Source organism: Ambystoma mexicanum, chromosome 5q, assembly GCF_040938575.1.
Source record: "Ambystoma mexicanum isolate Mex_15411 chromosome 5q, UKY_AmexF1_1, whole genome shotgun sequence".
NCBI lineage: Eukaryota > Metazoa > Chordata > Amphibia > Caudata > Ambystomatidae > Ambystoma > Ambystoma mexicanum.
Window position 1 is genome coordinate 346290314 of NC_090933.1, and position 27273 is coordinate 346317586.

General features: G+C 51.3%; 1 protein-coding gene across 5 annotated transcripts in view; it reads right to left on the reverse strand.

Moving 5' to 3' along the window:
* Positions 1-27273, reverse strand: part of CEP192 (centrosomal protein 192) — a 2773731-nt gene that overhangs the window by 1404566 nt on the left and 1341892 nt on the right. For all 5 annotated transcript variants that reach the window (XM_069620824.1, XM_069620822.1, XM_069620821.1 and 2 more), the window contains one exon: positions 22118-22243. In XM_069620824.1, the coding sequence (XP_069476925.1) occupies positions 22118-22243 (126 nt within the window). The remainder of the gene's footprint in view (positions 1-22117; positions 22244-27273) is intronic.

Consider the following 27273-nt stretch of genomic DNA (forward strand, 5'->3'; position numbering starts at 1 on the left):
TTCAGATACTCCGGATCAGAAGTAGAAGTTCTATACTTCTTAGGAAAATTGCTGTGTACCGCAGCAATGTTGTCAGGGGTTTCCCACTTCTTTTCCACTGTTCTCTGAAGCGCCCTATGGAAGGGGAGAACTGGATCCTTCTGGGGGCCCCGAACAATTATGTGCGTCATTTCGTCCTGTTCAAAAGTGGGTGAGGCTCTACCCCAGCCCATATATTTTACCACTCTGTTCATTAAACTCCTGCACCCTGAATCTGCATGTTCTGCGGGGTCAGGTCTTGCAAACTAATTCAGGTGACGTCTCAATGCCACTAGCAGAATGCAGAGTCTCGCACAGGTCTTGCATTTTAGATTCTGGGTCTATAAGTGCCTCGGGAACTTGTCTAGTGCCATATTGCACTCCAGAAGGAGAGATTTCCACATCCTCAGAGCCAGTTTCTTGAAAAATCGAAGACATGGACTTAAAGTATGATTTTGGTAATGGTGTAAATCTCTCTTCCTCCTGAGTTTTCCACGAAAGAATGGAAGGTTTATTCGAAGATGTCGAAGGAATCTTTGACGACCCTGATAAAGTCTTCGACAACTTGTTTTTTATGAGGCGTCAGTAAAACACTCTACTCTCGAGGATTCCTCAACGACTTGTCGACTCGAGTTTTACGGGTTTCACCCATACTACTGGGTTTTACCGCAGTAGTTCCCGACTTCCCTATGTCGTCCAATGGAGCGACCGGGGTCCAGCTCTTTTGGGGTTTCTCAAAGACCTCCATCATCTTTCTTCTAAAGTCCTCCCATTTTCTTGGGGAATCCGATTTAGTAGGGCAGAGAACCAATTTGGTCGATGTATCGGATGATGATGGAGATCTAGGTCTCCTTTTAACTTTTTTAGAAGATGAAGATTGCCTCGATCATCTACGAGATCGGGATCTGTGTTTTTTGTGACGTTCTGAATCTTTTGAATCAGAGATTTTTTTATGTCTTTTCGACGAGGCCTTCGAAGTGGCCTTCGAAGCCTCCCGCCCCACCGCTAGTTTACCCTTCCTCTCATGGAGGGCCTTCTCTGTCATCAACTGACAGGAGCCACAGTCTCTGGTTCGATGATCTGAACCCAGGCACTAAAGACAGATGCTGTGAGGATCGGTGATTGACATCTTCGAACCGCAATCGATACACTTCTTAAACCCAGTCTTGGGTGTAGAAGCAGTAGATGACATTTTCTGACAGCAAATCTCGAAGCGCGCCGTTCAAGAGTGAAGCAATCGGAAAAACGGAACTGAAGCCAACGGGCGCGGCTCAAGCTATTTATACCAACAGTGACGTTGACACGGTACGGAGCCCGTCGAGGGACAATCGACGCCACGACCTCCAGCAAAGAGCCCTCTGCCAATTTTTTTTTTCCCAAAGCAGCGAAGCTGGTGATAACGAATATCACAAGATGGGGAATATGTGGGAGGACACAATCCATTCGAAGGAACAAGTTACTTACCTGTAACTGTTGTTCTCCAGCATGGGTCTGGCATGGATTCACATGCTCATGAATATTCCCCGTCGTCAGGCTGGGAATCCTCGGTAAAAGAAATAATCAGTTTCGTTTCTGAACTGTCTTTCTCCTAATAACCAATCACTGGTCTCTGGGTCATACTGCCCCCAGCCAATGACATCCACTGGCAGACATATTCAGATTTGGTAGCACGTAAAGTGGCAATAGGACCAAGAGAAGAGCCACAGAGGGGTAGGCAGGATGATTTGCATGCGAATCCACGCCAGAATCATGCTGGAGAACACCAGTTACAGGTAAATAACTTGTTCCTTCTCCAGCATGGGGTCTGGCATGGATTCACAAGCTAGTGAATAATAGAATACATAGCAGTACACACATGCACGACCACGGGAGGTGGCAAGGTTCAACATTAAGCATTATAAGGAACAAGTTACTTACCTGTAACTGTTGTTCTCCAGCATGGGTCTGGCATGCATTCACATGCTCATGAATATTCCCCGTCAGGCCGGGAATCCTCGGTATAGAAAAAAAACAGTATCAGTTTCGTTTCTGATCTGTCTTTCTTAGTAGTAACCAATCACTGGTCTCTGGGTCATACTGCCCCCAGCCAATGACTGCCCTCTCCCTAAGCCCTGCCTCTGGCAGCCATCCTCAGATTTGGTAGCACGTAAAGTGGCAGTATGACCAAGTGAAGAGCCGCAGAGGAGTAGGCGGGAGGGTTCGCATGTGAATCCATGCCAGACCCATGCTGGAGAACAACAGTTACAAGTAAGTAATTTGTTCCTTCTCCAGCATGGGGTCTGGCATGGATTCACATGCTCATGAATAAGAGAATACATAGCAGTACACACATGCACAACCACGGGAGGTGGCAACAGGCTCAACATTAAGCATCTCTTACCTCCTCACCAGGCTCACCTTAAGCTAACAGGTTGCGCATCACTGCTTGGCCGACCCTGGACTCCTCCCTTGAGTCCCGATCGACGCAGTAGAATCTTGTGAAGGTGTGCGTCGACCTCCACGTCGCAGCCCTGCAGATGTCCAGCAGGGGCACACCAGACAGGAACGCCGTGGTAGCAGCGATCGTTCTGGTCGAATGGGCTCTCGGACGGCCGGGCAGCGGTCGGTTTGCCAACCGGTGACATGATGCAGCGGAGAGCCATCTGGAAATGGAAGTCTTAGAGATTCACAGTCCCAAAGTTCACAAACAGCTGTGATGTCTTCCGAAGACTCTTCGTGCGGTCCACGTAGAACTTCAGCGCTCTAGCTACGTCCAGGGAGTGCAGAGTCCTTTCAGCCGGCGACGAAGGAGACGGGAAGAAAACTGGCAACACCAAGGGTTCGTTGAGGTGGAAGTCCGATGGCACCTTGGGCATGAAGGAGGGGTGTGTCCTCAGCACCACCCTCGTGTCGTGAAACGTCAAGTATGGCGGCTTGCAAGATAGGGCCTGGATCTCTCCCACTCGTCGTGCGGAGGTGATGGCCACGAGAAACGCTGTCTTCCACGACAGAAACTTCAACGGTGCCGAACGCATAGGCTCAAATGGGGGCCCCATGAGCCTGGTCAGCACCACGTTGAGCTCCCACGCCGGGGCAGGGGCCTTCACCGGCGGGAATGATCGGAACAATCCTTTAATAAATTCCTTCACCAGTCGATGAGACCACAAGGACGCCCGTCCCGTAGTTCGGGTGTATCGTGAGATGGCGGCCAGATGTATCTTGATGGAAGCGTGAGCTAGTCCAGCCTTGGCCAATGACAGTAGGTACGGCAATACTTGGGGGGCCGTAATCCGCAGAGGGTTAATCTTCTGTGCACGGCACCAGACAGAGAACCTCTTCCATTTATGTCCGTAGCACTTGAGTGGAGGACGCCCTGGCCTTTGCAAGAACCTCTCTGCAGTCGGCTGGGATGTCGTACCCTCCAAACTCTAGTGCTGCAGGAGCCAGGCCTGCAAGTTCAGCGACTCCGGGTTGTGGTGAAGAATGGCGCCTCCTTCTCTGGAGAGAAGGTCTGCGTCCGTCGGCAGCTTGACTGGTGTGGACGTTGACAAGTCCAGAAGGTCCGGGAACCAGATCTGTCTTGGCCACGCCGGTGCGACGAGGATCATCCTGCACCGGGACCTCTTGAGCTGGTTGATGAGCCGGAGCAGCAACAGCAGCGGAGGGAACGCATAAAGAAATAGGCCGTCCCAGGGGAACGAGAACGCATCGCCCATGCTCCTCGGCTGGGGGAACCTGCTGGCGAACCTCCGGCACTTGGAATTCGTCGCCGTCACAAAGAGATCGATTTGGGGTTCGCCCCAACGTCGGAAGAGTCGATCCACTTGATCCTGGCGTAGTTCCCACTCGTGGCACGAGCGCAGCTCTCTGCTGAGTGAGTCGGCGATCGTCTTTTTTATTCCTGCCAGATGATGAGGCACCAGAAACATCCCTTGGGCGACGGCCCAATGTCACAGATCCTGGGCTTGCTCGGATAGGGCCGGGGATCTGGTTCCGCCCTGATGTAGAACATTGTGGCGGTGTTGTCGGTGAAGATCCTCACCACCTTGCCCTTGAGGGACGGAAGAAAGGACCCGAGGGCCCAGAACACTGCGCGGAGCTCCAAGATGTTGATGTGGGGTGACTTCTCCTCCGGGAGCCAAAGGCCTCTCGCGTGAAGATCTCCGTAGTGCGCTCCCCAACCTTCCAGGGAGGCGTCCGTCGTGACCGTCACCTGGTGAGCTGGGGTCTGAAAGTCTGTGCCCGCCGACAGATGAGAGCGGGTACCCCACCACCAGATCGCCTGACGGAACGTCTCGTTGAGGGATCCTGTCCTCGAAGCTGCCCGTCGACTGGAGCCAGCGGGCGTCGAGGAACTCTTGTAAGGGGCGCATCCGAAGCCTGCAAAGGTGCACCAGATAAATGCAGGAGGACATCATCCCGAGGAGGGACTTGATAGATCTTACCCTGGCCATGTCCGTGGCTAGCAGACGCTACACCTTGCCCATAATGGTCTTGGTCCTTTCCTCCGACGGCGAGGCCAGCCGCGCCACTGTCGAGCTTAGCTCCCAGAAACAGGGCGACTTGAGACAGAACCAGGTGGGATTTTGGAAAGTTGATGGAGAATCCCAGGTCCGTGAGCAACTGGACGGTCTTCGCAGTGTGCTCCACTGCAAGCTCCCTTGTCCTTGCCCGGATGAGCCAGTCGTCCAGGTAGGGGTAGACGTGGATCCCCTGTAGGCACAGCCACGCCGCCACTGGTGCAAGGCTCTTGGTGAACACCCTGGGTGCTGACTTCAATCCGAACGGGAGAGCCTTGAACTGGTAGTGCCGCCCTTGGACCACGAACCTGAGGAACATTTGGTGTCTTTTTAGAATGGGGATGTGGAAGTACGCATCCTCCAAGTCCAACGACAGGAAATCGCCCTACTCCAGCTGTCCCAGCACGTGCTGGACGGTGACCATCCGGAACTTCTGTGCCTTGAAGTACTTGTTCAGTGGTCGCAGGTCCAGGATGGGGCACCATCCTCCGGTCTTCTTTTTTACGAGGGAGTACCTTGAGTAAACTCCGGAGCCCCGAAGCCTCCTTGGGACGAGCTCGATGGCACCCTTCTTGAGCATCGCCCTTATTTCCAACAGTAGTTGAGGGACGTGATTTTCCTTCCTGGCCACGGGTGGAACGCGAGGGCACTTCTTCTGAAACTCGAGGGCGTGCCCTTGGGACAGGGCGTCCAGCACCCAACAGTCGGTGGAGATGGACTCCCACACCCTGACGAACCTCGCCAGCCGGCCTCCCACCGGGGTGCTTCGGCGGGGGCCCGACCCCACGGTCGGTTCAATCTTGTTTGGAGGCCGCCTTGCCTCCTTGACCTCCCTGTCGATGATGGGAACCACCTGACTTGCTGCGTCCCCTGTAGGATTCCTGGGACGAAGATCTTGCTGCTTGGCGGTACGTGGAGGAGCCACTGCCAGATCCCTTGGAGGCACCTTGTCTGCCTCCGGAGCTCCGAAAGGACGGCCGTCGTCGTTGGAGCACTCCTAGTGCCCGGGCAGTCTCCGTGTCTGTCTTGATGGCCTGAAGGGACTCACCAACCACCTTCCCAAACAGGTTGTTCCCGTCGAAGGGCATGTCCAAAACCTTGGTTTGTACGTCCTGCTGGAAATCCGTCGCCTTGAGCTATCCTCGTCGTCTCAGGCAAACGCTGTTGCCCAACTGACGGAAACCGGTGTCGGCGATGTCCGTTGCCACCGTGATGGCGTGGTCCGAAGCAATCTCACCTTCCTGTAGGATTTCAAGGCCCTTAGCCCTTTTGGCGTCCAGAAGGAAGTCCAACAGAGGGGTGATTTTGAACCACAACTCCCTGTTGTAGCGGGCTACGATAGCCAGGGCTTTGGCCGCCTTGATAGTCGTCGCTGCGGATGAGATGACCCGTCGTCCCATCGTGTCCAGCTTCCTGCCCTCGCCGTCCGAATCCGGGGTAGGTTGCGCCCGAAGGCACAAGGGGGCAGCGTCGGGACCCGGTACTTCTTCACGTACGGGTCCCTCTTTGCCGGCGCCATGGCAGGGTTCTTGAGGAGAGCGAGCCCCTCATCCCAGATGTCATTAAGAAGTGGTACGGCGAGGACCGTCTTCCTTTTAGCCTCGCGCCGTTGGTAAAGGAACCCTTGCTTCTTTTCTTCTCGGCAGAGCTGGAAGAGCTCGGATGCCCTGGAAATCATGGCATGAAAGGATCCAATCTCGTCGGGCGGGGACGCCCGAGCAGGGGGCGACGGGGGACACGTCCCGTCATCGCCTCAGTCGTCATCTGTACCTGTCGTAGCCGTGTCCGTGCCTGTATCATCCCCGTGGGTAGTAGACCGGGGGGAAGGCAGAGCAGGCCGCAGAGGTGGGAGAGGTGGCGTAGGATGTGTCGTCCTCTTATGCGGTGGACTTTCCAAAGGTCCTGGCTCCGGTTCCCCCGTCGGGTCTGGCTCAGGTACCTCCGTCGGGGGGAGGGGCAACCTTGTCCTTATCTCCGAGCATAAGGACTGAATCGCTGACAAAATGGCCGCCGAAGTGTCCTGCGGCGCCGGAAACGATGGGCACGAGGGCTCTTGAGGAACCTCGTCGGCGACACCGTTGCTCTTGTCGCCCTCGTCGGGATCCCTCCCGATGGGCTGGGCCTCTTCCACTACTTCGATGAGCTCTTCTTCAGAGGTCGTGTCCGTATCCACGATGGCCACCTGCCCCTCCCCCACCTTTTCCAACGAGGACTTTGTGTGGGTCTTCTCAATGGGCCTGAAAGACGACTCCCTCCGCGGTGGCAGGGAGACTCTGGGTCCTGAGGTCGCCTCCACTGTCGTAGCCTCGACAGGCTGAGCCAGGGCTGCTGCAACATCCTCAATCGAGGTCTTAGCAGGGTGAATTATGGCCCTCCTCACCTTCTGTACGCCTGGGGCCTTCACCTTGGGGGGAGGGTCCGAGCCTCGCTCCCCCTCTGCCGGAATCTTCGAGATCAACCGGGGCCTCTCCAGAAGCTTTGCCGGGTTCTCGACTTCCTCTTACCCGAGCCAGAGCTTTGGCTCGTGGTTGATGGCGCCGGGGAGGATGCACCCTGCCTGGCAGCCAAGGAGCCCGACCGTTCGGCGCTCCCGGTGCCCGCGGACTTGCAGTGCTTGGCCTTTTGTTGGGCCCCCGTCGCCGGGGCACCCTCACAGGACTTAGAAGACCGCTCGAACTTCTTTTTCTTCTCGCCTGACGGGCTCTTCCCTTCCAGCCAGTTGGCGAGACGGAGGTGGCGATCCTTCATGGTCAGCTCCGACATGTTCCCACAAAACGCACAGTCCTTCTCCGTGTGTGTCTTGTCCTCATGGAGACAGTAGAGGCATAACGAATGCTCGTCCTCCTTGAAAACATTCTGAAGCTGGCATCCAGGGCAGGTCCTGAACAGCTTCCCGGGCGTCGAGCTTCCTTTCTCCTGGGCCATGTCCGGGGTAGGCCTCGGAACTTCTGGAATCCTCCAAAAGCGTAACTCGACGAAATCTTCACCCTTGAGGGGCGTAGAAAACACCGAAACGGAACCCCGTTGATCGGATGTAGAAATGGTGGAGCCTGAGGCTCTATTTAACTGAAAAATGAGAAAAATCTGAAAAAGCGTGAAAACGCAGCAAAAGCTCGACAGCTACAGCACGAGGCCTCCCAACACTTGAACGTGCAGTAAAAATCTGAGGATGGCTGCCAGAGGCGGGGCTTAGGGAGAGGGCAGTCATTGGCTGGGGGCAGTATGACCCAGAGAGCAGTGATTGGTTACTACTAAGAAAGACAGATCAGTAACGAAACCGATACTGATTTTTTTCTATACCAAGGATTCCCGGCCTGACGGGGAATATTCATGAGCATGTGAATCCATGCCAGACCCCATGCTGGAGAACAACTCAACATTAAGCATCTCTACTCCTCTCCAGGCTCACCTTCAGGCGAACAGGTTGCACAGCACTGCTCGGCCGACTCTGGACTGCTTCCTGGAAACCCGATCGACACCAGTAGAATCTCGAGAAGGTGTGCGTCGAGCTCCACGTAGCAGCACTGCAGATGTCCAGCAGGGGCACACTGGACAGGAACGCTGTAGTTGCAGTGATCCCTCTGGTTGAATGGGCTTTCGGACGGCCAGGTAACGGTCGGTTTGTAAACCGGTGACAGTATGTGATGGAGCCAGAGTGCCACCTGGAAATGGAGACTTGGAGAGGGTCTTCCCCTGGTTCACAGGGCCAAAGTTCACAAACAGCCAAAAACTCTTTGTGCGGTCCACGTAGAACTTCAGCGCTCTAGCCACATCCAGCAAGTGCAAAGTCCTCTCACCCAGCGACGGGAAGAAAACAGTTACCACCAAGGGCTTGTTGAGATGCAAGTCCGACAGCACCTTGGGCATGAAGGAGGTGTGCGTCCTCAGCACGACCCTTGTTGCGTGGAAAGTAAAGTACGGCGGCTTACAGGAGAGGGCCTGGATCTCTCCCACTCGTCGTGCGGAGGTGATGGCCTTCAGGAACGCCGTCTTCCACGAAAGGAATTTCAGAGGTGCCGAATGAAGAGGCTCGAACGGGGGACCCAGGAGCCTAGTCAGCACCACATTGAGCTCTCACACCGGGACCGGAGACCTCACCGGGGGGGAACGAGCATAGGAACTCCTTAACTAGGCGATGCGAACACAGCGAGCATCGTCCAGGAGTTCTGGTGTAGCGGGAGATGGATCTTGATAGAGGCTTGCGCCAGCCCTGCCTTGGCCAGCAACAGCAAGTACGGCAGCACTTGAAGGGCCATAATCGGTCGAGGGTTTATCTTCTGTGCACGGCACCGGACGGTGAACCTCTTCCATTTATGTCCGTAGTACTTAAGAGTCGAAGCAGCCCTGGACTTGGCAAGTACCTCCTTGCAGTCCGCCGGGATCTCATATCCTCCAATCTCCAACGCTGCAGTAGCCAGGCCTGCAGGTTCAGCGACGACGGGTCATGGTGCAGGATCGCACCTCCTTCCCTGGTGAGAAGATCTGCGTCCGCCGGAAGCTTGACTGGAAGGGACGCTGACATGTCCAGAAGGTCCAGGTACCATATCTGCCTCAGCCACGCAGGTGCGAAGAGGATCATCCTGCACCGGGACCGTCTGAGTTGACTGATGAGTCGGAGGAGCAACAGCAACGGTAGGAATGCATAGGGAAACAGGCCGTCCCAGGGGAATGAGAATGCATCCCCCATGCTCCCCAGCTTGGATAACCTGCTGGTGAACCTACAGCTCTTGGAGTTCGTCGCTGTCACAAATAGATCGATCTGGGGGTTGCCCCATCGTCGAAACAGTAGGTCCACCTGATCCTGCCGAAGTTCCCACTCGTGGCAAGAGCGCAGCTCCCTGCTGAGTGAGTCGGCGACAGTGTTCTTCTGTCCTGCCAGATGAAAGCGTACCAGAACATCCCTTGGGCAACGGCCTAGTGCCATAGATCCTGCGCTTTCTCTGAGAGAGCAGGGGATCTGGTCCCCCCCTGCTTCCGAATGTAGACCATCGTCATGGAGTTGTAGGTGAAGACCCGCACCACCTTGCCCCTGAGGGACGGGAGGAATGACTTGAGGACCCAAAACACGGCCTGGAGTTACAGGACATTGATGTGCAACGACTTCTCCTCCGGAAGCCAAAGGCCACTTGCTTGGAGATTTCCTGTGTGTGCGCCCCATCCCTCCAGGGAGGCGTCCGTTGTCACCGTCTCCTGATGCACCGGGGTCTGGAGGTCTGTGCCCGTCGCTAGATGTGCGCGGACCCCCCACCATAGAATCACCCGACAGAAGGTCTCGTTGAGGGCGATCTTGTCCTCGAAGCTTCCCGTCACCTGCATCCAACAGGGGTCAAGGAACTCCTGCAGCGGCCGCATCCGCAGTCTGCACAGCCGAACGAGGTAGATGGATGATGACATCATGCCGAGCAGGGACTTAATGGACCTCATCCTGGCAACCCTTCATGGTCAACAGCCGTTGTACCTTGCACAGGATGGCCTTTATCCTGTTCTCCGACGGTGTGGCGAGGCGCGCTACTGTGTTGAGTCTGGCTCCCAGGAACTGGGCGTCCTGAGATGGCTCCAAGCAGGACTTTGCATAGTTCATCGAGAACCCCAGTTCCGTGAGTAGGCGACCGGTCCTCGCTGTGTGTCCGACGGAGAGTTCCTTTGACTTCGCTCGGATGAGCCAATCGTCCAGGTAGGGGTAGACGTGGATCCCCTGCAGGAGCAGCAGCGCCGCCACCGGTGCCAGGCACTTGGTGAAGACCCTTGGGGCTGGCTTCAGACCGAAAGGGGAGGGCCTTGAACTGGTAGTGCCGGCCTTGAACCACGAAGCACAGAAACCTTTGATGCCCCTTGTGAATGGTGATGTAGAATTAGGCATACTCCAGGTCCAGCTGTCCCAGCACTTGCTGAAGGGTGACCATCCGGAACTTCTGGGATTTTATGTATTTGTTGAGGCGGCAGAGATCTAGGATGGGTCGCCAGCCACCGGTCTTCTTTCGAACGAGGAAGTACCGCGAGTATACTCAGGAGCCCCGGAGCCTCTTCGGCACGTGCTCTATTGCGCCCTTTTTTTAGCATTGCTCGTGCCTCCAGAAGTAGTTGAGCAATGTGGTTTTCTTTCCTGGCCACAGGTTGAAAACAGGGACACTTCCTTTGGAACTCCAGAGTCAAGCCGTGGACCAGGGCATCCAGCACCCAACGATCGGTGGAGATGGATTTCCACGCGCTGACAAAGGTAGTCAGTCAGCCTCCCACTGGGGTGCATGGGTGGGGGCCCAACATCACGGCCGGTTCAGTCCTGTTTCGCCAAGGCCTTACCACCTTGGGCAGCTTGGCAACGATGACAATGTCCACCGGCCTTGTTGCAGCCTCTGTAGGCTTCCTGCGATGAAGAACGGGCCGCCTGATGGTATGAAGAAGAGCTGCCGCTGAATCCTTTGGAGGCACCTTGTGACTTGCCTCCGGAGGGCCAAAAGGACAGCCGTCGATGGAGCGTGCCCAAGGCACGGGCCATCTCGGTGTCTGCCTCGATGGCCTGCAATGACTCGTCTACTGCCTTGCCGAACAAGTTGTTCCCATCGAAGGGCATGTCCAGTACCCTTGTCTGAACGTCCTAACAGAAGTCTGTGGTCCTGAGCCAGCCCCGCCGGCGAAGGTGTTAGGGAGAATTCTCTTATAAGGCTAATTTCCCAAACCTAGTGTGTCCCCCAGCATCTTTGCTGGATTTTTGAGGTTTGATTTTTTTCTCCTGCCAAGAGTGAGACTCTTTTCCTCCCACTCTTAGGCATGATTTGAGGTATGTCTTTGACTTTGTGTGCTTATGGGCTATGGGGTCTTTTACTCCATAGGGTATCATCTGTTTTTTTTAGTGTATGTGTTACACAGCACCCTCAGTGCAGTAACACAGGGGTGTCATAGTGACCCCAAACATAGACTCCATGCTCTGGGACTGACTACTGTCTCCCAGGGCATGTAAAGCCACCATTGGCTTTACTAGTCCTAAATTGTGAACAGAACCAGTACAAACCATCATATTGTGGACGTACTGGAAGGGGTTAATTTGATTGCCCCTGGGTCTGTTCTCAAGGGGGCTCTGTCCAGTCCCCCCTTGTCGAGTTTCTGGCTGGTGGCAGTGGTTACCACACAAAATATTCCACTGGAATATTTCCTATGGGATTTTCCCATTGATTTTAAACGCACCACTGTTTTGGTGCAATGTTAAAGATCCGCCGGTTTATTTATTTAATATTAAATCCACGGTTGGGTCTTTTTGCCAGAACTCTTTTCTAAAATGGCATTCGTGTCCGTCTCTGTAAGTCTAACCAAGGTCGAGTCCTTTGCTCCACTTTTTGGCGGGCTTCTCCACAGAAGCCCTCCAAATGGTGCCACTCTGTCTGGGTTCCACAGGATGTGTGGGGAGGGGAATTGGCACCCTGGACTGTGTTGCCTTAGCAACTCAAGTCGCACTCTATTTTGATTGGGCCAGTGGTGAGCTGCCCGGCTCACCACTTAACATGTTTGAGTGACAACTAGGCTGTTGAGTGGGGGTTTTTCTGCATAAAAGAAGGGCTTTTGGGACTGGAACTTCGGAAGTCGCCACAGGACCTAAGAATCCGAAGAGGGAAGCTGAGCCATCTGCAACGACGACACCACCGGTGAAGCCCTGCTACAATGAACTCACCACTTTCCCAACGACAAGAGAAGATCTTCTGCTGGTCGAGTCTTCTTCCTTTGAGCTGGTGGGATCAACCAGTTCACCGCTTTCACCTTCCAAAGACGTCTCTTGGTCGAATCGCCCGTGCCAAGCACCCCCGGCGGCCGGATAGCCAAGCTTCACCACTTTGACCGCGAATAAAAGGAACGCACCTTTTACCGACAAACTCCGCGGCTGGTTTCATCCCAGTGCAGTGCATCGACTCCACGTTTCCTCCTCAAGATCCTCTCTTCCCCTGGTCGAAACAACAAACTGCAACCAATGCCAGGAACAACTGCCACCGCTGGAGCTTCCTCTCTCTTTAAGGTACTGTGTTCTGCCTGGCCACCCTTTCTTCGTTTTGCGAAAGTTAATCCTTAATAAATACTTGGCTTTCCAACTAGGTTGGCGCCAGACCTTCTAACTTTAACTTCTTGAATCACCCCAACCTCTTTTGAACATTCTACAAAGACTTTTAGTGCATTTTAAACTGTATGATCCTGGGCACATTTTGCTTTGCTCCATTTAAAGTGGGCCTGGCCGATGAACTTTGGCTCTACAGTGCATACTTCCTTTAATCCCTTGCTGAGAACCCCTAAAAGTGTTGGGAGCTGTTTTATTTCTATGCTCTGCCTTTTTCACTCCCTTTAACTTACTATTGGAGTGCCATCTAGGTTACACGCTCACATCTGTTTTAACAAATCGTGGTGTTTTAACTCTGACTTGTCTGATAGTTATCAAGGGAGGTGTGTATACTTTACCTGACTGTGTTTTAACTTGCTTTTGATTTAGAGTGCTAGTGTATTGCCTAAAGTGTGTTTTAAATAAATAATTATATACTTTTGATACAAAGCTCTGGTCAGTGTTTGTTTGCTCTACTGTGTTTTTAGCCCTATTGTGTATACTCTATATACTGCCCTACTCTTCTTGAGAGAAGTCCGACTGCTCCACCACAGCTACCAGGTAAATCTGGGTGGTGCAGACTGCTACCAATTGGGTTTACTGCTTGCTCCTGTAGTCTTAATCTTTTTGCAGTGTTCCCCAAGGGAACTGCACAGGATTCTGCCTAACAGAAGGCAAAAGCTGTTGCCCATCTGGCGGAAGCTGGTGTCGGCGATGCCCGTGGCCAACGTGATGGCGTGGTCCGAAGCCACCTCGCCTTCTTGCAATATTTCTAGGGCTTCCGCCCTCTTGTCATCTGGGAGGAAGTCCAGGAGGGGGGCGATTTTAAACCACAGCTCCCTATCGTAGCAGGCCGCCTTTATGGTCGCCGCCGCCGCCGTAGACGAAATGACCCGACATCCCATGGTGTCCAGCTTCTTCCCCTCGCTGTCCGGCGGGGAAGTGGAAGTCGATGCCGTCGCCCCAGCTGATTTCTTCTTGGCCGCCTCGGAGACCACAGAGTCCGGGGACAGCTGCGCTCTGAGGCACATCGGTGGAGAGTCTGGAACCCGGTACTTTTTCCTCATACCAGTCCTTCTTTGCCGGGGCAGAGGATGGGTTTTTCAGGAGGGCCAGCCTCTCGTCCCAGATGTCGTCCAACAGAGGGACCGAGAGCACAGTCTTCCTCTTGGCCTCTCGTTGCTGAGAAAGTAATCCCTCCTTCCGCTCTTTGGGGCATAGCTGAAAAGGTGTTAGGCCCTAGCAATAATGGCATGAAAGGAGCCAATTTCGTCAGGAGGGGAAGCCCGGGGTGGGGGCGACGGGATATCAGTTCCGTCGTCGCTGCGGTCATCCGTCTCCGTCTCGTTCCTCAGTGGAGGGGATGGAGGTGAAAGATGGAAGGGCGGGGGGGGATGGACCTGCCTTTGCTTGGAAGCAGGGCTCCCAGACGGTCCAGGTGCCGCTGGATCGCCCGCCGGAGGCAAAGGCATACGTGTCCTGATCTCTGTGCACAGTGTGTGCAAGGCTAATAAGATGTCCTCTGACCTGTCCGCCGGTGGAGGTAGCGGTTGCGACGGGAGTGTCTGCAGCGGCGTAGTGTCCTTTGGTTCCTCATCAATATGCCGTTCCTCATCGATCTGCCGTTCCTCCTTGTCTCCTCCGTCGCTCTCCACATCTGCCTCATCCAGATCTTTCCCATAGGATCTGACGTCGAACTTCTTGTCAAGAACTGACAAGAGGCCCGCAAGCTCATCCTCGGAGGAGATATAGTCCTGCATCCCCCCCCCCCCCCCCCACTTCTCGCCCAGGGGCTTCAGGGGGGTCTTCCCCATGGGCATGAAAGACTATTCCCTCAGGCTGGGAAGTGAAACTCTTGGCTTGGGGGTCGTCTCTACTGGGGCCGCCTCAGCCGTCTTTGCCTGGGACGCTACCACTCCCTCAATCGAAGCCTTAGCCTGGTGAACCTGGCTCGCTCCCACTTGGCTTTCTCCATCGGAACAGACCAGGCCTTCTCCAGAAGCTTACCCGGATTGTCAGATTTCCTTTTCATCGAGCCGGAGCGTTGGCTCGTGGTGGACGGCGTCAGTGAATGTTGCGCCCGGCCTGACAGCCGAGGAGCCCGTACCAGCGGCTCTCACAGTGCCCATGGACTCGCTGCGCTTTGCCATATGTTGGGCCCCCGTCGCGCCCTCAAAGGTGTTAGAAGACCGCTCGGATTTTCTCTTCGGAGAAGTACTTTTCCGGGACTCACCTGCCGCCGGGCTCTTCGACTCCAGCCAGTCAGCGAGTCGCTTGCGACAGTCCTTCATAGTATGAGAGGACATGTCCTTGCAGAATGCACAGGCCTCCTCGACGTGCGATTTATCTGCGTGTAGGCAGTAGAGGCACTGAGTGCCCATCCTCCTTGAAGACATTCTGTAGTCCACATGCTAAACAGAGGCATCGAGTCTCCTTTGTCTTTGGCCATGACCACAAGAAGTGAAATTCGACGTCCAGTGGCAAAACCTAGTCTACTTGCTTTTGTACATGCTCCTAGTAGCATTGCTCCTAGCACCCTGTTTGATGTCTAGGTTAGCCTGCGAAAGATGCAGATGCTTTAATGTCACCTGTTCAGGAACCACACGACAGATGAGCTGGGCCCAGTGGAAGGTGCATCAGAGGTTGGTCCGCCAAGCCGGCAGGGTGCATAGAAGAGACCTCGTGCCACCCTGCTTGTTGATTTAATACATGCTGGTGGAGTTGTCCATTTGAATGAGGATCATCTTGCCACTAATGAGCAGCAGGAAGGGCTTAAGAGCCAGCCAGATGACCTTCAGCTCTAGCAAATTGATTGATACCGGCCTCCTGTTCCTGAAGAGACCAAACTCTGGATGCTGTGCTGTGGTTGTCCAGGGTGGCTCCCCAGCCCTCCAAGGAAGAGTCCATGGTGATGGTAACCTGCGGTGCTGGTTTTCGGAAGGGTCTGTCTATCCTCATGCAGTCCGTGCTCCTCCAGACCAGGTCCTGAGGTAGAAAGGGAGAAATGCTGACTAGTTCCGCCTGGGAACCCTGCTCCTGACTCCACAAGGCTGCGAAGTGTAGCTGTAATCTCATTTTGAGCCTTGTGTAAGGCACTGGCAGAAGACATGATACCCAGGAGGTGCTGGTACCACCATGCTGAGGTCACCTTTCTGCTGAGAAAGTGACTTGTGGCCTTCTTGATGGCTGTGATCTTGTCCTCTGAGGGGGGGGGGGGGGGGGGGGAACTCTGAGCTCGTATCCCATATGAGGCCCAGGAATGCTAGACTCTGCGTCGGTTCCAGCTGTGACTTCTTGAGATTGATGGGGAATCCCAATTCGTGTAGCATTTTCATGAGGGCGGAGGTGTGATGGACCGCCTCCTGGGATCTCACCCTGAAGAGCCAGTCGTCTAGGTACAGATGGACATGGTGCCCCTGGGCCCGAGAAGGCTACCATTGCATTCATAAGCCGGGTAAAGACCCTAGGGGCTGAATTTAGGCCAAATGGTAAAACCTTGTATTGGAAATGAAAGCCCATGATCCTGACCTTAGGAAGGACCAATGAGGCTGCCAAATCGGGACCTGTAGGTATGCATGCTTCAGATTCAGGGAGCACATCCAGTCTCCCCTGCACAGTGTCTCAGCAGTAAGCGCTGGGGTAACCATCTTGAACCTTTGAAGAGGAAGGGAAAGGTTCAGGGTGGAAAGGTCCAACACAACTCTCAGGCCAGCCTGGTTCTTCTTGTGTATGGCGAAAATTCTGGAGTAGAAGCCCATGCCCCGCTGGGAGGCTGGGACTTCTTCCACTGCCTGACTCTGTATGATTGATTGAATTTCCACCAAAAGATTTATTGTCCCAATCTGTGGGAGTTGCGGTGAGAGATCACCAAGGTGATGTTGCCTTGGAGATCTGTCCGGCTGCCTGGACCGTCGTTCCTGGAAGCCCTGTAACCCGCCGAAGCTGTGTCCCTTGTCGGAACACTGATGTGTCTGGCTGTACGTCTTGAGCGTGGACTTCGTGACCCTAGATAAGGATTTCACAGTCTGGGAACTGTTCTTATCAAGTTCCTCATCGGTGTTGGAATGAAAGAGGTCGCTACCCTTGAATGGAAGGTCCAATATGTGCTCCTGGATGTCCGAGTTGAATTTGGTAGCCCGTAGCCAGGCAGTCCTCATGTCTGCAGCGATGCCGATGGCACGGACTGGGGTGTCAATATGTGCCACTGTGGACTCCATGATGTCTTGAGCAACCATCTTTGCTTCTGCCAGCCCCTCCTTGAAGCACACCTGACTGTACACTGGAAGTTCCGGAAGTCAGTCAGCTATTTCCCACCAAAGCCTTTGGTTAAGAGCTGCAAGCATGGCATCCGCATTAAACTGACGAAGGTGCAGTGAGGCGTTGGAATAGACCTTTCTATAAGTCTCCAAGATCTTCTCCTCCTTCCGTGGCAGAGCTGAGGAGGAGGTGGCAGAGGAAGACTGAGGATACGAGTAGAGTGAGGTCGCAGCAATCACCAGAGTGTGGTTGAGGGTGTGCTGACAGCAAGAGTGGATCCCCCCTCCAATTGGATGTACTTGGCATCGAGGCACCTGTTGGTTCGGCTACGCCGAATTGGGTTTAAGCCATCCCTTATTGGCAAAGGCGACAAGGTCGTGCATCGGAATCCCTGTACTAGCTGCGGGGCGTAGAGTGAGGACCTCGGCCAGGACCCCCGCCTCTGGTTGTTCGACCTCAGTTGTGGAAGACCCAAGTACTCGGCCAGACCTGTGAGTTGTTCATGGAGTGCCTTGGCTGAAGACGGCATGCCGGGAGCACCGTCTCATTGGTGTCCGCCAGGGTGTCCTGCTGGTCCGGAGCGGGCAGAGGAGTACTGGGTGCCAAAGGCTGAGGTGTGTTGACCGGAGCTGGAGGCTGCTGTGGAGGCTGGTATGGAACCACCTGGTCTGCCAGAGGCAGAGGAGCCAGCCTATTGGGACCTAGCGTCGGCAGATGGGGCTGCATGGGGGCCTGAGGCACTGGAGCCACAGGAGGAATGACTGGGTAGTGGGACCAAAGGTAGTATGTGCCTGACCGCATCCCGAAGTATGCCTCCCATCTGAAGGGGATATAATCGTGAGGAATTTTTCAAAAAAACGGTCCTCACAGGCCTGTGGGGCACTAGGTGGCTTGGGAACAAGGCCCGGAGGTTGCTGAGGCCTGGGCGTACTCCGACTTGCCGTCTAGAGGGTGTATCTGCCCTGTGATGCTGAAGGATATGCTGTAGGCCACATACATGGCAAAGACCAGTCTCACCTCGTAACTCGTTCTCCCGCTTGTTCCGTGAAAGGGATGGCATTGGACGAGTGGCCATCTTGTCTGGTGCAGCAGCCATTTTGTCAGGCTGCATGCCACGTGCCTGTGCTGTGGTGCTAGCCACAGTGGGCCTGGCCTCCTCCTGGATTCTTGGTAGTGGAGCTTGAGGCCTACCCTGCACCTCAGGACTGGGCCCGCTAGGTGTTGTGCCCATGGCTTTGTCGCCAGTAGTGTTGCGTACAGGCGCCTCCTCAGACATTTGTCCGGTAGTAGGTCGTAGCCAGTCCGGTGGACACCCAGTGAAAGAACTTTGCGGTCCCTCAGCAACCTCACCGGCAGGATCAAGCGGCCGGTAGCTGAAACAGCATTGTGACCTGTGCTTGTGTTGGAACCTGGACAGTCCCTCCCGCTCTGACATTTCCTAGGAAAGGAGTTGCCCTTGTAGGGCGCTGATGAAAAAGGTGGCCCTACCTTGGTCCTGGACTTGTGTCCGACGCAGTTCTTCAAGCCCTCTGGAGGCCATCCTTCAAAGAGCTCTCTCCATCAAGCGAACCTGTTCTTCGGAGCGCACAGTGTAAGCGCGTCACGCGCTGTACAACCTTCCCAGCCGTGGTCGGGCCAAGGCAGCGGAGGCAAAGAGCGTGGGGTTGGGTGTAGGGAAGAGCCATTCGCAGGTTGGACACCTGCTGAAGCCCAACGACGTCGACATGCGCCGGAGAGGAGCGTGGCGCCTTAGGAGCAAGTACCTGACTAAAGACTAAAAGACAAAAAGACAGTATCCGGGGAAGAGCGCATGGAATTACAAGGCCGAAGCCAAACCCAGGAGCACTGGTGAAAGCGGTCCGTTCCAGTCGACGTGGAAAAGAGGACTGAGGATTGGCACCCCTAAATTTAAAGGTGAAGATCTTTCGGGTCAAAAAGGTTCTGTCTCACGTCCCTAGCGAGGGACGCCCATACAGTATGGAGGAAAGGGGACGGGATGTAGGAGTAAGTCTGGTGAGCACTGGAACCAATGCAAAGGGGAGAGGAAACTGGACTAGGAATAGAAGAGTATAAAAGAGTGAAGGACAGTGTGGGTTCCATGGCTGAGATCAGGAGGGATGGAGGTGGACTGAGAGACTAGGTGCAGGTCGGAAGGTGGAGCAGAGTCTTGTAGAAGTGGTGGCAGAGTTGGTTTAGTGTGCCAGTGGGGCACTGCTTGTCAGCGTGTGGTATAGTGTTTTCAAGTTTGAAGCTGTGAAAGTGGATGCGAGGGTGGCTGCAGTAGCAAGGGTGCTTAGATAATAGGGGATTACCAATTGCTAGTTTTCAAACCTGGGGTCATAGAAGTCTGGGTTAGGGAGGTAGGAGCTCACTGGAGGTCTAAATAGGGAAGCGCTTAGAACAAGGTTTACTGTTTTCAAAATAAAAACCCTTGAACCATCTTTCTGGGGATTAATGAGGCCATCCGTGATACCCAACAGTAACAGAATGGTTCAAAGAGATACAAGGATGAGTGACAACCGAACAGAAAATACTAAGACAAAATAGAAAGGAAGATGATGCAGGAGATGCAAAACTAGCTTGAGTAATAAGGCTGGATGATATCTGATATCACCATATCGACCCACACACAGTTACCCGTGTATTTTATGTACAAATACACTAAATGCATAGTCATAACAGGAATACTTTGGGTGTAAAGGGCAAAATATATCCTGGAACTTTCCCTTTGCGGAATAGTCTTCAGAAAAGGATGATGTTCAGCAAAATGAATGAGAATGGACAAAAGCTTAAGTACATAGACTTTCTCGTTGCTGGGTTCTCGGTTACCCGTTTCATATTCCTAGAAGGACAGTCTATTGATTTCTTTAGTTGGCTTAATATGTCTAGATCATTTGCCGCGAAGCAGAGGACTTAAAGATCTAATTCTATTTATTTTTAATGTATTTATTGTGAATCTGGTCGAAACCAGTTAACCTTGTACAATGCATTTAGAAAAAAAATAAACAATTGTTAAACTTACAATACCTAATTTTTCATGTTGAAGAAGGGAAAAGCAAAAGGAAAACCTAGTCTCAACAATATTAAAATACACATCATTCCCTATTATCATATACTGGGCTAAAAACACTAACCTTGCAGAATTCATCACTAAATATATATTCAGATCACGTATGTGCAAATATGCTAACTTAATTGTGCAACAACGCAAGTGTGCAACACAAACTTTCAAGCCTTTATTCTCCACTGATTTTTCAGACCTTTCACCGCTTGTTTCTGCTCCCCTCCATACATTGCCATAGAAGAGCGAATGTTCACATACAGCAAAAAAGGATAGCAGAAGTACCTACTCCCACAATTCCTTATCAGAATTCCCACTTGTGCAAATATGGAGTACAAATCGGTGCAAATCCAATCTTATATGGCCGTAAAATGTATTGCCCAGCCTGTCCATGACATGTTTTCATCTAGTTGCAAGTAGTTTCTATTTCCTTCTGTACAAATAAATACGCAGTAAGAAAGCGTAAACCGATATCGGGCTGCAATCTTCTTAATACGAAGCCAATTCCAAGACCGTATCATATTGGACAGCTTAGCCAACAGTCTTTAACATAGTTCCTATACCAACTTGCTGCGTTAGTTCAGAGATCACTGCTTGACCCTGCAAAATATTGATTATCCCTGCTTGGGCCAAGAGCTTCAATGATGCAATTGTCAACAGTTTTTCCTCCCAATAAGCCATTCGAAAAAACACATCTTTTAAATTGATGTAGCTTGAATTCCATACAAGTCTGTCAAACAATATTTTACACAGCACTGCAATCCCCCACAAGCTCAATTTATATTCCCGACTGTCATGTTAGGGGCTTTGCATAGCGAGCAATATCTCACCCCTTCAAATTCCTGTTTCTCTCTACTTGCCCTGATCTCTCGAATCTCTCCAGTTAATAGTATGTTTAATCTAAATGTGAGGAATTCACAAAGCAAAAGTGGGTTGGGAAACTTCCAAAAATATAGCAGTAGATATCCCAATGGTTTATTATAGGGCGATAAACTACTATATAGTTTGTATGAATTTGCTTTCTCTATCGTCTGACATCAATCAAGTTCCCCAAGTGTTTTGTCAACAAGCCCCGGATTGACTCGTTTTACCCTGCATTCAGCCAAAACCGAATCTGCCACTTAGAGTGAATAACAGATTAATAAAAGTCTATATTGGGACAAGATTTTCCATCTCAGAATATACGACGGAGATGAAATGGCCAATTCCAAACAACTATTGGCAGACGCTCAGGAAGAGTTGAGGCCACCCTCCACATAACCAATCTAAGCCTCGGAATACTGATCTAATTTTATTAGGCCCAAACCATTTAAGACTATCCAATACACAAATTGTATTCAATTTTCAGGTTATGCAATACTAAACCTAATAAAGAAATTACCATGTGAAAGGCTGCATTAAAAAAACGAAAGCGTTTTTAGGTCACCATGATTTGTGCAAGTAGCTTCGTACAGGGACTACTGCTGGGAGAATAGCACAGGGGCATCGCGTTTGTCTAGGAAGCAAGACAGTGCAAAGAAATACAGGTTTCAATACTGGTCCCCCAGTGGGAGACAAGGGTGTTAAATATTGCTGACTTGATAATGAATATGACAGATTTATGTAATAAATATTCCGAACCTCAGATGAGTGATTCTGAAAGATTTTGAACCAGTGGACAATGTGTACATGAGAATTACCAGACTTGTTTTTATTGCATTCCAGAAGTATTCAGAATAAAGAAAAACAAAGCGATCTAAGTTTAAACATTTTGGGAATGGTTAACTATTGCATACACACCTAATCTAGAAATATCAACATGAGAAATGATTCAAGGACACCGTTTTGTGCTATCAGGATGTTATTTGTAAACTAAATCAAACATCTATTGAAGTATGGGGATGTAAATATTTTAGAATGTCTTCTGGTCCAATTGTGTTAACCACTAGAACTACATAGTAACTCAATCATATAAGGGACCGTGGAGAACACTTCAGGAATATCACAAATACACACTGACAAAAAAAAAGTAAGCAGCAAGTAAAGAAAGCTTGATGTTTTCAGAATCCCGAACAATTGGCTCAGTTCAGGAATCATGAGAGCCTTTCCTACTGAAAGCAGTTTTTGGAGGCTGCATTAAATCCACTGCAAATGACAATAGCTTTTAATGAAAGCTTTAAAAAAAAAATTCCGATTAACTAATACTTTAAAATCTTGTGTACTTACAGCACTGATAAGGAGCCTGATAGGTACAGTAACCCGGGTCTTGTTTATCAGTTTTAGAGGCAGTGCTTTCCAACTGCCAGAAGGGAGGTCTCCAAAATCTAGACAGTTTGTCTTTCCTATATCAACCTGTTAAAAATGAGCAAGAGGATATCCCATTATTTAAAGAACCTTAATTTACAAATGTGCAAAATGGCAGGTAATTCAGTCATCAAAAGCAGTAACTGACAAGTCAACCCACCAATAGGAAAGAAAAGTTAATTAGCAACTACTTCAGTCCTCACTCCAACATTCATTAATCAACAATTGGATAACTAAGTGACAATATTTTTCAAAAACATCAGGACTAAAGCACGTACTGGAAACCATGATTAAAAAAAAGAAGTAGGAGTGCAGTTGCTGAGAGTCTGACCACCTCAGTTCATTTGAAGCAATGTATGTTGTCTGTTTCGTGTGTGAATGAAGTCTACATGAAGGACTCCCATTAATACAAATAAATAGGCATCGGGGCATGGAAATCACAAACAATGGATATGCTATTAAAATGCAACCCTAGAAGTCATAGATGTAGCAGTGGCTTTATACAAAAAGTGAACAAAATCAATAAAAGCATCAGAACAAAATGGGATCATTGGTGTGCTAATTGCTAATGTCTGTAATCTTCAGTTACAATGTATCAGTGCAACCAAGAGCACACAATAGGGGAGACCTGCATATCAGAGTTTACTTTCAGACAACTTGAATCCTTAGTTGGGTGTGCATGTCCCATTGGTTTGGATTGTGAATGCTTTACAAAACAAGCCAGGCAGCCACTGTAAAATGACTCAAAAAGTTAGTGTTTTGTCAGGACTTGTGTGTTACTAAAATTGTTTGTTGGTATTCTATGATGCACCACTTGGAAAAAACTGATGCTTAAACATGATGCAATTAACGGCCTTAAGTGATACAGCTACTTCTTTGACAAAACATTTCTATTTTCAGCAAAGAGAGAAGAACAAGTTGCGTACCTTATGGGCAACGGTGGTTCTGATTTTTACAACGTCTTAACATGCAGGCTGGGACCTCAGAAAATGTTAAATTACCTTCTCAGAGTACTAGGTGGTACCGACCACACCTACGTTGCAGCATTCGCCTAGTCGTAACCTCCCCCGGAACTGAAGGTGCCCAGAGCAGGGGTAAAATTGTCAATTTGTAAGCTGCTACTCAGTCATAAAAAGACACTTGCCATCTCAATTCTACATAGACAGCACACCATTTCTTACTCACCAGGAATCAATCCTTACTAGCCAGTGGCAAATGCACATTTTGAGCACTGCCCAAATAGTAAGCACTAACTGCCCCGACAAACAATTTACTGGATTCCACCACAAGTGGAGTGCGTCAGTCCGAAGTGAATTTGGGAGAAAAGATAATAAATCTGCAGTGATAAATACATCCACAGCCCATTAATTGGTATAGTAAAATTGATTAGCCAAGCATGTTGAAACAATGTTTTGACCTGCAATCCAATTTATAGGATTAGCAATTGTGTTAGATTGTTATTTTCAATATAATATGAAGTTAATTGTAATCAATAAGGGCTATAAAACCGCTTATTTGTTTCACACTAATTGTTTTAAATAAGCAAGAGTCCTCATTTAATGTTCATAGCGTATTTTGGCTTTGAGCTGTCATTTTGAATTCTGTTATGTACTTCAGTGTTCGTACCTAAAGCACTACAGATACCAGAATGCAAAGTAATGCAATCTTAAATGCCAGGACTTTCTGTACAAGTTACAACTCTAATTGGACTATCAGAGCAGCACGAGAAAAGACCCGGAAGATTCAGGCCACTTCTCATATAGCAAAAGTGGGGTACAAACCAGGTTGGTCTCAGTGGAGATAGTTACCAGAGCTGCAGGGGTAGGAGCTGGCTGAAAGCAAACCAGAAACAGGTAAGGCAGCAAATAGATTGGGTAAATAAGTTACTCACCGTAGTGACTAACATACTCTTAGTCCTTAGCCCCCTTTCCTTCATACTGCATGGGGGTCCCTTTCTAACTTCTTCCCCTTTAAATTTAAAGGCGTGCGGGGCACGGCCCTGGGTGCATGCGCTACCCTGAATCCACCCACCAGCGCCACATCCCAGTACCCACGGACGCATCAACAACATTTACCATTGCCTAATGACATGTATTATTAGGGGCAGGGTGGTGGGACGTATGGAGGAAAGGGGACTAAGGACTAAGAGTACATTACTCGCTACGGTGAGTAACTTATGATTACTCTTACGTCCCATCCCCTTTCCGCCATACTGCATGGGCGATTACAACAATGTAGGCCCAGGGTGGAGATGAGACCCTCCTTAACCAAATAAGTTCCCAAGAACCGCATGTCCTAAGGTCGCATATGACTTCGAGCCGTCGTCCAAACAGACATGCTTACAGAAAGCCCAAGGGGTGGCCACCCTACTTGTGACTTGCCACGGGACCCGTCGCTGGAATGATATGTCCTCGTCTCTGACAGCGTGAGCGTGCATGTTAGTTGGCAGCAGCTTGTGCTGCCCCTCATAAGCCTCCCTGACGGCCGCGAACCAACCACCGTGCTATGCAAGCTTTGGATGCTTGATACCCGGGTCTGGAGCCCCCAAAGGTGACAAATAGTGCATCTGACTTGCGGAAGCCCTTGGTCCTGTCCAGATAGAATTTTAGAGCGCGCCTGACAACCAGTGCAATAGACTCTGAACCTCGTCCTTGGGGTCAGCGAAAAACGTAGGTAAGACTATTTCCTCGTTTAGAAGGAAAGCGGAGGGTAACTTAGGTAGGGCGAGTCCGCAGGACCACCTTATCCCTATGGAAAGTGGAATAGGGTTCTGAGGCCACCAGAGCCTGGATCTTGTTGACTCTGCGAGCAGAGGCAAGTCCCACTAACAAAGCTGTCCTAATGGTGACCAGCCTGATGTCCGCCGACGCCATTGGGTCAAAGGGTTTGTGTGCCAAGGCGCCCAACGCCCCATTGAGGTCCCAGACAGGGTGTGGCCTCTTGATGGGCGGGTAGAGCCTGGACAATCCAGCCAGATGTTTCTTGACTATCGGGTTGGAAGAGAAGACCTCCTCTGAATTTCTGTAGGCCCCTATGGCTGCCAAGTAGGTGCAACATGTGTCCACCTGCACTCCTGAGTGCGCAAGGTGTGCCGAAAAGGAGAGTACTTCTCATCAGGGTAGGAGCATGCAACAGCAGCAGTGCTCTGCTCTCAGCCGCCGGCGTCGCACTCATGCTGCAGGAGAAGCTGGAATTCGTGTGATCGCCGTACAGCCCCTGCATCTGTGATGTCCCGTGGATTTTATGGCCAGCAAAGAGGTGTACTGAGGCACCTTGGCCAGGCCATCAGTGCCACACTGCCCTGCCAGCCAATTTTGTCCACCTCGCCGACCCCGAGCCACGAGGATTTCTCCCCCTACTACCCTAAGATGGCCGCCGCATCCAACGCTCTCTCGGCGTCGTCTATGGTTGCCTAGCAACCAACCAGGGTCCATAGCCTTAAGCGGTGAGGCAAGCCGGAGGCGGAAGCCGGCCCACCTTGCCTAAGGCCCACTCAGTCAAAGGCCCCTTCCTGTCTTCCCCTGTGGAACAGCGCTGGACACTTCTCCGCGGAACTCTAGCAACAACCCTCATTCCCCCCGCTGAGCCCACTCCGTACAAGTCCCATAGACTTGCACATGCTGCCAGGACTTCTACGTCCGACGGCAATCTACAAACGTCCACTACCAGGCACCATTCTGGCCGAACATTTCGTCTTCTTCCCTATGTTCGGTAAGAGTCCGAACGAGTATCGACTACTATATTAACGTGGCTCAATTCAACTTATTGAGCGCTCATTGTATAATCAAGCCCGGGAGTATACCAGGCCCGCAATATATCTATCCCTGTCCCCTCCACCAGTCAACATTGATATCTATTGTTCATTACTGCTACATCGCAAACGTATCTCATATTGCCTGTTCTAGGGTGCATGCCTACTACCTCACTGTTACTCTACTGTACCTCTGCATTCTCTCCTGTCTAACGCTAAAACACCTAAACCTCGGAACCACGTAGTGTATTACATCTATAGAGTGAATTGAACTGCTAATTACCTGCTGCTTTAGAATTGTTGTACCGCCGTGATACTGCTTGTCAAGAACCCTTGCCTTATATATCGCCTGTCTACACTAGTACCTGCCTTGCGGTCTACCACCACAGCCTTATACCACTATCTCGCCCATACACGCGACTATGCAAGCACCTCACCGCATGTTCTAGGACTGCTTTCCTCTACCTGTACAACCCCCCGTGACCACGCTCCTTTTCTGCACCTTTATCAGTTTACAAATTGTCTAACCTAATTATAGTGATCCTGTGTCTCGACATGCAGCTGCGCCTCCTCGCCTGCCTCCTCCTTTCACACCTGGTCACAATCACGCCATCAGCCTGCTCACACCGTGTACCACACATCTCCAGACTCGAGACCCTCTCTCACCATCTCTTCACACCCTTCTCCATCATGATCCATGGCACCATACCTTTGGTTCACGACCCTACCACATCCATCACGCCCATTCATAACAACATGACTAACTCCCCTCGACCACTCCACCAATCTTTATCTTAATGCGCCTGCCTTGTGGCTTCAACATTTCGCCACCAAACCCACACCTAATCAACCGTGTTCGCTCCAACTTAGGAATTATAGACTTAGATCTAGATAGCCTCACATACCGTGCGCCCATCTTAATGCACACCAACAGCACACTACCAACCTGCGCCCATCTATGCAGGCTCAACCTGACCACTCTTTGGCCCCTCCTAACAAAGATGTAAAGGGAGCCCTCATCAATGCTAGATCCCTTCTGGCTCACGCTCTTGATATCGCAGACCTCATCACTTCCCAAAACCTTGACTTCATCGCCATCAAGGAAACTTGGTTACATGCTGCCTCAGGCACGCTTTTGGCCCTAGCTATCCCAGACGGATACTCCATTATCATAAACGACTGCCACCCCAATCTCTCAAAAGGTGGTGGCGTTGCGTTCATACACAGAGACAACATTAACATGAGACTTATTCCCAACACTCAACTCAGCTCTGCCGAATCTCTATCAGTCAAAATCTCTCTATCACATACTAACACTGCTTCACTG